The 11,552-nt window shown below is 36.4% G+C and overlaps 1 protein-coding gene across 2 annotated transcripts; it reads right to left on the reverse strand.

Moving 5' to 3' along the window:
* Positions 1-4,356: 4,356 nt before the first annotated feature.
* Positions 4,357-9,692, reverse strand: LOC149006319 (uncharacterized). 2 transcript variants are annotated; one of them, XM_089166695.1, is made up of 5 exons: positions 9,290-9,692; positions 8,383-8,483; positions 6,833-6,946; positions 6,135-6,218; positions 4,357-4,974 (listed from the first exon to the last, which is right to left on the reverse strand). In XM_089166695.1, exons 1-5 carry the CDS (start codon positions 9,582-9,584, stop codon positions 4,918-4,920), a joined length of 651 nt encoding a protein of 216 aa, XP_089022821.1. In that variant the 5' UTR covers positions 9,585-9,692; the 3' UTR covers positions 4,357-4,917. The 2 variants fall into 2 exon arrangements, with proteins under 2 accessions (XP_089022821.1, XP_089022820.1); XM_089166694.1 differs by having other exon boundaries at positions 4,358-4,974; positions 8,383-8,486; positions 9,290-9,689.
* Between the last annotated feature and the right edge of the window lie 1,860 nt (positions 9,693-11,552).

Genomic DNA, 11,552 nt, shown 5'->3' on the forward strand with positions numbered 1-11,552 from the left:
CCATGTCTGCATTGCCACATCAGCCTTCATTAGTTTTGATGATAACAAACATGAAGTATTAATGCCTATACTGAGTTATGATTGTCCAGCTCAATACGAAAGCAAATGAACCAAATCCAACTCATTGGATGTTCGAAGCGAAGTCAAGACATGCCAATTTTGAACAAGAAAATCTAAGTCAAATTGAGCAAAAAAATAGAAGTACAAGAAGACTCAAGAATATCAAGTCAAGCTCAAGAAAGAAGACTTAGAAAATTCTAGACTTATGACACTTTCATACACACCCACATGTAATCACATTCAATTGCACGTGTATCATGTTGTTAGACTGACCCATGACATGTAAGAAGAGTGTCTAAGGCTTAGAAATTGGCTAGAAGGACCCAAAATTCCTTCATGTCCCAACATGAGACTTTTTTGGGCACTATGTGCTGCAGACGGACATCTGTCTGGTTAGAGAGTGCTAGACGGAAATCCGTCTGGTCTCAAGAGCCCAGACGGACATTCGTCTGTTTAAAAAATGCCTTAAAGGCTATTTTTTTAATGGCTACTTCCCCAACTGAGCTCCATCTGATTCAAACGAACGTCTGTTTGGACTAAAAACTAGGTGAAAAATTCTATTCATTGGGAGGTTGAACTAAGCAATTGAATGCCATCTTTATAAGCCCAACCAACCCCATTTAAGAGCTTCTACTTTGTCTATTGAGCAATAACTCCCCTACAACTGTCAAGCTCTCAATTTGTGAGGAAACATTCATTACTTGTCTTCCAACTTCACTCAACCTTGAAGAACATACTAAGGTGTTTAAGCAAGCTCATTGAAGCCAAGCTTGAGGTGATTGAAGGCTATTGGTCTCTAAGTAGTGGTGCATTCATCCGTCATTCAAATATTCATTCCCATTGCATCACACTCACACAAGGGGTAAAGTGTCACACCCATTGTTAGGTAATATTTCATTTCTTGTATTTTGTTTGTTTAAATTATAGTATAGGTTAATTGGAATTACTTAAGGGTGCTCTTGCCCTAGGATAAACTAGGATTGTAAAAGGTACTCTTATCTACATAGAACAAAGATTATAAAGGGTGTTCTTGCTCTATAGAATATAGATTGTAAGGGCTTGATCACTACCCATTGTATTAATAGAGAATTCACTAGTGGTATACTTTCTTAAGACTAAGAGAGGAGTAGACATAGACTTGTAAAGTCGAACCACTATAAAATCCCTTGTCTTGTGATTAATTGCAATATCATAATTTCACTTAAAGTTACACAATATTTCATATTTGCAATTAAACTGAATAATTAAGCAAATCCACTAGTTGCAACCTATTCACCCCCTTCTACGTTGTCTTAACAAACATCTATTCTAGAGAGGCTGTGCGGTGGGACTTCCAATAGGAGAGGCAGTGGTAGTAAGGAGATTTCAAGTCGACATGTATCTATAGTGGTAAAGAGATGGAATTCTTTGATCATCATCCTGGTTTGAGTGTGTTTTTGCAAAGGCTATATGGTTTGCAAGTGAGGTGTCTTATGACCCACCTTTGGAGGAACCTCATCTATATGAATGGTTGTGGGAATCACAACTTCCACCATGAATGAGAGTGAGAAGAGTGTGGTCTTGGCACATTGTTTGTTCTTGTGTTGGCAATTGTGGATTACTCTAAATGATCTAATATTCAAAAGGAGATCTTGGTCACCTTCTCAGGTAGCTATTGAGGTAGCACAAAGAGTGGAGGAGTCTATCCACAATTCCCTTTTTGCACAGGTAACACGGTGTAGTGTAGGATCAAGTATGGATGGTTAGTGGGAGGCTCCATCGGTGGGTTGCACAAAGGTCAACGTCGATGCCTCATTTGCTGATGAAGGAGCTCAGTGTGGGGTGGGTGGTGTGGCCCATGACCACTTTGGTGACATTTTGTTGGTTGTTTAGGGTCTACTGATCTTTGGTTCAGTGCTCATGGGGAGGTGCCGGCTCTCAAGAAGGCCATGCTTTTTGCGATCCAAGTGGATTGTCAACGAGTCATTTTTGAATCTGATAGTCTTGAGCTCATACATTGTTGTCTTCAAAAGTCAAGTCTAGTCCCAGTTTACATTGAGGCTATTGTCAAAAGCATTTTACATTGTGCCTCCTATTTGGAGGAATGACGTTTTTCTTTTGTTACTAGGACCTACAATTCTATAGTGGATGTTCTAGCCAGGAATGCTCAGTTAGTTGAGGGCACAACTGTTTGGACGCTTTCCACTCCCTATCTCAAAGATTGTATCCTTGTTGCCTTCGTTTTTCCTCAATAAATGGATTTCTTAACCCCAAAAAGAGTAACTTTTACTTTTGATATGTGCTCCATCGATATTAGTTTTTTTTTTTGGTAATCTGCTCCATCAATATTAATGCATGCATATTCATCATCTATTTCAACCACAAAGAATTTATATATATGATCGACAATTCAAAAAAGAAGCAAGTTTGGCTAGTTGAGGCAAGGATAGTTCAAATGTTCAACTTTGACACATTTCTGGCCTTGGCCCTAACCCTTGGTAAACCTCACCTTAACAACAAAACTATAAAATAATGGGAAAACTTATCTGTCTCCCCTTGTATTTACTTTTTATTTATTTTCACTCCCTTTCAAAAGTTTCACCTTTGATTCCCAAAAAAAAGTGAAATTTATTCACCTCTGATTCTCCCAAAAAAGTGAAATTTTATCTCTCCTTCTCCTTTGATATTTTAAAATAGCCAAATTGCCCTTTATTTTTGTCCTTTTACTCTATTAAAGCAATTTTTTTTATCAAATATTTTTTTTTTTCTCCTTTTCTTTTATAAGAACCCACTATAGGTGATTAGGTATGTTTTCTTTTCTTTCCTTTCCCCTTTTTTTTTCCCTTTTTTTTTAGATTTTTTGTTTTATTTTATTTATATCTTCATTTGTCCTTTGATGCAATCTTATAAAAGAGAGGAGAGAAAAAGAAGAAAAAAAAATCATGTTTAATGCATCCTGATAAAGGATTATTGTAGAATGATGTTGATTCCAGGGGCATTACTGTCTTTCTAGTTAGTTTAGGACTTTAGAAGACTTTTGTATTCGTTTAAAGGGTATTTGTGTCCTTTACCTGGTTTGAATAAATACTCATATTATTGCTTAGGGTTTCATTCTCTCTATTATCCATTTGTATGTTTTGTTCTGAGTTCTTGTAAGGGCAGTAATAGTTCTCTAGTTTCCTCCCTGGTTTTCTCTTAATTGCAAAGTGATTTGGGCTTCACTGCACATGGAAGAAGACTTGTGATAACCCTTAGGATCCTAGCTTAAAACCCTAATTGCAGGTTCTAGAACCCAAGCATCAAAGGGGAAGAAGTTGTAGGCCATTCAACATGCAATCACTATTTTGGCACTAGAACCTATGGATCTAGATGCTGAAGATGACAACATTGCCTTTTTGTTAGAAACCAGAAGAAGATCCAACAAGAACCCAAATAGTTTGGGCAAGTGAATTTTTAGGTCACGAGTGACAAAGTCAAAAGATGCCTTAACCCAGGTAAGAGCACTTAAAATGCTCCCTAGGCCTGTATCAGTGCTTTAGAGCAACTATGGAGGCAAACCACCCTTGTACTGCAGAGTACTAGTTGACAGCCATTCCAAACGGTTAATTGACCAACCAACAGCCACCCTAGACAATTGGTTAGGACTATATGGGCAATTTCAAGATTTTCACCTCCAAAGCCCTTATTTAAGGATTTAAAACCCTAATTTTCATCATTATTATATTCTCAGACGATAGAGAGGCTTGAAAAAGGTCAGAGAGCATATGAGGAGCAAGAGATGACACCTTTTGTGGAGAAAACCACATAATTTTGTTAGTATTCTAATCTTGAAGGTAAAAAAAACTCCCTACCTCCAAACTCTCTTCTATTAAATCATTATTCTAAGAAGTTATTTTGAGGGAAACTTCTGTTCGAAGTGGGACTTGGTTGGAAATCCATTGTTTTCCATCAATCCCAATTAGATTGTATAAGAAGAATAAATTTTGTATTTGTTCTGATAGTGTAATCTTCCTGTGAATGCTTCCTCTTTTACATCTGATCTAGAACTAGGGTTTCTTAAGTTTTCTTCTTTGGGATATTTAATTAGTATATATCAGAGACCTAATTTAAATATAAAATCTCTATAAAACTCATCAAAGATGGGGATCAACAGCATGAATTTCGGATGTAGCAAAGATCTAGCAGTTAGTCTAACAGTTGGTTCAACTGGCTCCCTTTCTAGCCATGTGTCAAAGTTTGAAAGTTTGATTTGGCTAGATTGATTCTAAGTCTCAAATGTAATTGTGTGAACATGTTATTTATTAGGACAATGCTGTGCCTTGATTGGATATATAGAAGGTTATAGACATAAATCAGGTAAGAGAACAATTGCAATTATAAGGTTATAGACATTAATCAGGTAAGGGAACAATTGCAATTATGCTTGGTTGTTTGCTATGCTATTTATTTTATTATTCGAAGCATGTTTTTGTCAATTTGATGTGCTGAAATTTTTTGGCTGATTATACAGAATTAAATGCCTTCTATAAGAATAAAAAGAACAAAAATATCTCCTCATCCACTAGAAAGTTGATCCAGAGGATATCAACTGACCTCTCAAGTTGAGACAACCATTTCCATCTGATGGCCACAGGACCAAGTAACCCTTCACCCAAAATGTCGAACTTAAAGGCGGGAGCGATCGAGAGAGCAAGCGAGGGTTCAGATGCGATCAAGCTGCTGATGGACTAACCATAACTACCACTATCAAATGAACATAACAGTAATACACATTACAAGAAGGAAATTAACTCATGACTGAGAGAGGGATTTCCCATCACCCTCGTTCATTTGCATTTGCATTTGCTTGCACAAATAATATAGGATCAGATGCACAGCCTACAAAAAATATTTCATCCGGTCATCTCTCCGCATGGCATTGTATACAGCTTGGACCTGGAAAATAACACAATACAGAGGATAATCAGAAACACAGAACAAATGAACAAGAACTAGAACCCGATTAAACGAACATGAATCAGACCTAAAACCAGCACCAGAACCAAACCAAAACCAAAACCAAAACTAAAACCAAAGCAGTTTACAAATTCTCAACCCATCAATAACCTATGTTTTTTTCACCCCCTTTCTTCCCATCGACTAAGCCAAGTCATTGTTAGTATTATTGTTGGATCTCGGCTGGGTTAGTATCACTTCTAATTATAACACACACCATTTTAAGTTAACATACAATCTAAAGTACACATTGTCATTTTATTTCCGCATTTTCAAACACTATAGCAAAGCATGAATCTAAATAACCAAAGATGCATGACCTGTTGATGTCAGAATTCAATGCCAATGAGTACATCATAAGAGCAAATTCTTACCTGCCTCGGGTTCACAGTCCCAAACTGCAATCTCTATTTAAAATTTTCAAGAAAAAGAGATATCAAATTGAAAGATTCCAAAAGATAGTGCTTTTCAAGGACAAGGGCAGGCTGGGTGGAAGGATCTCCACTCCCTTGAGGATGATCTTGGTCCTTGAAAAACACACTGCCAGGAATCTGTTCAGTTTTACATTGATTGCATGCCCATGCCTGGAGCATTACTCCCGTATCCAACTCCAAAAGGCATAACCATCCAATTTTGTGGTGTTTAACACCAATACAACATAGAAATAGTGTTCAGTAGGTCTTTTTATTTAAATTTATTAAGCACTTATATTTAAAATAAACAAAGAGTTTGGGTTCTCAAGTTCCAAAATGAGCCTACTGAAAAATAAAACTATTCTAAACAGGAATATAATTACAGAAGAAAGAAAAGCCCTGCTTTCTCATTGCTATGTGTGATACGTGACAAGAGTTGTCACAGCTCATTTAAGGAAAAAGGTGGGCTCAGCTTCAATTATTTTGAGACTCAGATCTAGAAAAGATAAAATCATAAAATACTTGATGAAGCTCATCACCCTTGCTATAACCCAGTTCAGTGTAGAATAATATTAAATCAGATGGAGTCTGGTTTCTCAGTCCTATCTTTTATTTTAATCAGAAGGAACCCATTTTAACGTGCTGCATTTGTGTGTGTGTGTGACAGAGAGAGAGAGAGAGACAGACCTGCTCACTTGACACAACTTTAACAGGTCCAATGTTTACAGATACATATTTGCCCCTTGAAGATAATTTCTGCCTTACACGGCCCTGTTGCAAGACATAAAAGCCAATTTTACATCAAAATATATTCAGCAATTACACATTCCAGCCATAGACAAGGCATCATGAGTGTATGCAAAGATCTGCATGAGAAGATCTCCCAAGATGCATTTACTAAAAAACACAGTTTTACGCTGATCATCAAATGGATAAGTATAAGATGTCTCAAAGATTCAAAAGGAGGTAAGGAATTCCATAACTAAAAATATCAGCCATGTTCTCTCCTCGGCAAGCTTCCAATACAAAAATACCAGAACCATTACCACCTTCTCAAAAGATAAATTTCTCCTCAAACTTAAAACAGGTTGCAATCAATTAACAGGGTGGGGCCCCATGAAGAGCAGCATATACTGAACACATCCATCTCCTAACTTCTATCTTCTAAAACAATATGATCTGGTGCAAATTTGCACCCAGAAGGAAGTTCCAAATCACCAACAAAAAAATAAATAAATAAATAAATTTGACACAATCTCAAGTGACAAACTTCCAAAAAACAATGCAACCAAATTATATTACCAATTCACATTAAGGAGCGAATTCATGAATCCATAAAAGAACTTTGCAAGGACTCAGGAGACTGTTTCACACATAATTTGTACCTCAGGAATTGGTCGATGAAGTACCGATTCAACAGCAATAACCATAGCTTGCACAAAATCATCACCTCCAGTTCCAATAGCAGTAAACCCTCTAACTGTGGGGTATGAGTTTACCTGTTAAGTCCAGTAAAAGCTTTTTAGAGAAGAAATATTCACAATGGCTACATTATGAAAGAGTGATACACTGATTTGGAGCCACTATATGGCAAATACATAAAGCCATATCTGGTTTCTTCACCTCAGCAACAAAATTTTCAAACCACAGAAAGTTCACAAGAAAATAATATACGACGTTCAGTAATGTTATTGTTTCTCTTTTCTCCTTTTGGGTGGGGGTCAATTTATTCCAGAGGAGCGGACTAGATTCCCCCAAAACCCAAGTCATATAATTAACAATGAAAAGATCTAGCTAAACTAATTTCCAGGTATGGCTGTCAATTTTGGACCGGAACCAACCAGCTAGGAACCAGAATCAACCCATCCGATATTGTTCTAGTTCTAGATCTGCCGATTAAGTTATTCATCCCAGCAGTTCTATAACCTATAGACCAATTAGGAAACAGAACCAGAACAAATCCACATCTTTCTTATATATTATATATAATTGTTAAACCTTATGGTTATGATAGCTAAGGACAAGCCCCCTCAATTATTTATTTTTAGTCTTCCAATTTTGAGTGGTACCTTGTGTCCCCTTATACTAATTTTGACTATTAATTAGAGGCCATTTGGAATGCTAAATTTCAAACATGCGTAAGAAAAACCTAGTTTATGCAGGAGGTGGTGTTCCTACTTATTAATTGAATATTGAACAAGCCATTATATGGACAAGTTTCATGAGTTCAGAAAAAATAAATTACAGTTGCTGCATGCATATCTCACTAATTGGCTTTTATCTTATTATACTATATACTATTGTACATATAAAATATATATCAGGGAATTTATAAGAAGAAATTGGACAGCTTGGAGGATTTTTTTTTAAAGAACAATTTGAACACCTGTTAGCACACAAGTGCATATACCGTAGGAAACCTTTTAAAGAACATGAGTCAATGACATGCTATGAGTAAGAAATAAGGGGCCTGTCCTCCATGGAAGCCTATAGGAGTCTTAGAAAGAACGAAAGAAACATCCTCCCGAATGTCCTGGAGAAATGCTTTTCAAGATTCATTCGTCTGAACTGCCTCATTGCAGCAAAAAGGGAACTGTTGGACAACATAACCGCACCCCATAAAGTATCTACCTCAAAGTTGGATAGGACAAACCCCCCCCCCAACATCCCCCCCCCAAAAAAAAAAAAAAAAAAATGATCAATTGAGTATTTCAAATCGTGTGCAAAAATGGAATGAAGAAAGGCATGGATATTATCATTAACTGAAGAACATATGCAATGGTTAAATGAAAAACATTCCATCCTTCCATCCAAATTTTTTTATTTAAATATGAATTACACAAGCAAATAGTTTACCTAACTTATGGAAAACATAGTGAAGTTTAGCATGAAGAAGTCATAAAAAACTAAAAATAAGATAACATTGAATTCTAACCTTCTGATCCAGAGAAACCCATTCATTTGTAGAATTGTCTGTCACTGTACCTCCGATTACAACATTTGTGGTTTGCCCCACCCTTCCTTCTGTCTTTGAAACTTCTGAACCCAAAATATTTGAGTTTAAGTAAACATGATCACGATAAGAAATCTTCCTTTACAAAGGAAGGGGTGGAAGGAAGATTTGAAAAAAGAAAAGAAAAGGCAGATTACCGTTCTAATAGATAACATGAACACAAAATGCAATAAACCACCAAGCTTAATATGTAATAGTTCCCATAATAACAATGTTTTGTGGGAATTAGTAACTTAGAATACATTAAACGGCATACGGGAGCCTTTATTCCTTTGACGGCCATAATCTAATATTCCTATTTTGTATCCAGTTCAAACTGCCAAAACTACTCGACATTGTTCCACAACATTGTAAGTTTTCATTTTTGTCTGACAACAAGTAAAGAGAAATGCCTAGTAAAATTGATATTAGAAAGAAAACGAAAAATGCAACCAGAAATAGAGAATAAACTTCTTGTATGATTTTCTTTTTCTTCTTTCTCAAAAGAAGGAATGTAGTTGAAAGTAAACTACTTCATTATCAGATATGAAAAATTGTCGAATTAGACTACCTTCTCGTGACTACAAAATTTTGTATTAAAATATATTTTTTTCATTTAATTTCATTCCTTTTCCCTTAATTTCGGGATTCCAACCAGAGAACCTTTACAAATTTCAAGGATGAGCAGTAAATTCAACAGAAAAAGAAAACCAAAAGATGGAACTCCTAGATATGCAGCATCTACCAAAACATGGGATTAGGAATTAACAAGCTCCCGACGGGAGAACAATTAGGAAATTAAAGAGAATAGAGGGAGAAGAAAGGCGCAGAGCGAAAGCGAGAGTATAACCTGAAATGGCTCTGAGGACAGCTTCCTGTGGGGGACCTTGATCGTCTTGCCAAGAGGACGACGACGAAGTGGTTTTTCCATTAGAGCAACTGAAACGAACTCGTCGTACTTTTTGAAAACCTCGAACCACAGATAACCTAACTCGACAATGCAAACTCGGCGTCAAAGGTCCACAAGCAAGCGTAAAAGATGAAGAAGATGAAGAAGAGCAGCAAGAAGCTGAGTTGCAGGTTGGAAGTGTAGGGCGACATGGCTCCGTCAAGAAAACTGGGCTGAAGACAGTCCGGCAGGCCATCGTTGATTTCCTCCTGAGCGTCGACGTTCTGTGTGGTCAAAAACTTCGATAAAAAAAGAATAAAGGGAAAGAGTTTTCCGACTGGTCGCGTGTCCTCTGCATCATCAGGAGGCCATAAAAGCACTCCAAATAGGCATACCCGGTTCAAACGACCCAAATTCACGTCTCCACCCGGTAGAAAGTAGAGTCAATCTCCCAAAGAGTAAGGTTGTAAGTGGATTTTGACAAAAAAAAAAAAAAAAAAAAAAAAAAAAAAAAATGTAAATGGACGGTTGTGTGCTCTTTGGCCTGGGCATGAGCTATGGATTATACTAGGCCTCGATGGGGCTCCGCTGATGGGACAAGTGCTTGCGCTGGTAGTGCACAGGGCTAATACTTGCATAGGTCGCACTCGATAAAAAGTCCCTACATCCCCTCTTTTAATTATCAGCGAGGTTGTAAATGGATAAGCTGAAATAAGTTTGTATTCGCATCCGAATCCTCCGATAAAATTATGCGATTAAATTATTTTATTAAATATTTTTTTCTTTTTTTTTTTTAAGACCTATCTTGAACGAACTATTGTTCTAGATTATCTATTATCAACTAAAATAAATACCAAACTAAAATGGTAAAGATGTTAATAGGGTAGTTGAAAATTTTTATTCATATTCAATTAGAATAATCTATTTAATAAAATAATTATCCAATTATCATTTCAAATCCAGTTGAATTCGTCCAAAAACTACATAATATTATCCAAATTTGTCAGAATATAATAGGATGTAGATATAGTATTACCACTATCCAAATCCAATATGTTTACACCCCTACTAAAAAGTGTTAATGAATAGTCGAATTTAGCCACGTGTATATTTTAATCCAAAAACACTTATGAGATTTACACTAATTCTCCAAGCAACTGCAGAACATGTCGGGCGATCCGCCAAAAATCTGGGGATGAAGTCGGTTGTAATGAAAGTGAAAGGATCTACTTTTTTTAGGAAAAAGAAAGCAGTGATCTTGAGCTGGAGAGAAGGTTATACCTTTGATGAGTGTAAGCGAAGTGAAGGAGTAGGAGATCAATCTAAAATTGGTTCGGGGGCTACCGGAATAGAGGGGCTAGAACACTTCTTTTCCGAACTAGTTATCAGAGTTGGTTGCCCACTATTCCTATCGGCCAAGAAGCACTTCATTCGATAGAGCCGGGCCGGTGGAGCCTCTCAATTCATTGGTCCACTCACATCCGAAATATTGGAAAGAGGAAGGGACAAACTTGGAACCAATAGGTTGGCGAATCGATCTATATTCAAGATGGTAGGATGTTCTCGGAAGTGACTAGCCGAAAGAAGTAGTTGAACTCTAAAGAAGGAAGCGATTGTTTCAAACCCCTCTCCGGGATGTTGGCACACCAACCGGATCGAAATGAATTCAAGTCGGAGCTTGAAAAGAAGACTAATTCACACGGTGTTGTTTTCTCGGCCACCACAAACACAAGAAAGCAGGCCGCTTCGGAGAGACATTTCTCCACCGTACTATATGAGTTAGTCCACTTCTTCTTCTTTTTTTTTTTAAGTCCATGATTTTTATATGTTGGGGATGGGGTGTTACATAATATGCCATCACGTAGAATCCAACTTCTTCACTAAGAAGTGATGGTTCACTTATAAATACAAACAAAATGTATCAGGAATGAGACTTCTAGACTCTCTTTAGTAAAGTTTAAATTTATGATTATTTGATCCATAAATATAAATAAATATATTTAAGATGATTTATGATCAATATTTCGAATATTTATCTTCTTTTTTATTTGGTAAAAATATTTCCAATATTTATCATTAAATCAATTTAAATATAGATTCATAAATAGGATCTATCATAATAAACCGTTAATTTTTGTCTACACCGCCATCGTTAATGAACATGTGTAAATTACTATTTAAATAGAGGTAAAAAAAAAATAAAAAATTTTCCTCTCATTAAAAT

This window comes from Hakea prostrata, chromosome 8 (genome assembly GCF_041222555.1).
Source record: "Hakea prostrata isolate BN-2017 chromosome 8, UWA_Hpros_2, whole genome shotgun sequence".
In the NCBI taxonomy this organism is placed as follows: domain Eukaryota; kingdom Viridiplantae; phylum Streptophyta; class Magnoliopsida; order Proteales; family Proteaceae; genus Hakea; species Hakea prostrata.

Excerpts from the sequence above, each read along its gene's own strand:
- LOC149006319 (XM_089166694.1), bottom strand. The coding sequence starts at position 9,584 with ATGGCCTGCCGGACTGTCTTCAGCCCAGTTTTCTTGACGGAGCCATGT. Across the intron at positions 6,947-8,382 it reads GGGTTTCTCTGGATCAGAAG|GTAAACTCATACCCCACAGT; the intron begins GTTAGAATTCAA and ends TGGACTTAACAG. Across the intron at positions 4,975-6,134 it reads AAGTTGTGTCAAGTGAGCAG|GTCCAAGCTGTATACAATGC; the intron begins GTCTGTCTCTCT and ends GTTATTTTCCAG.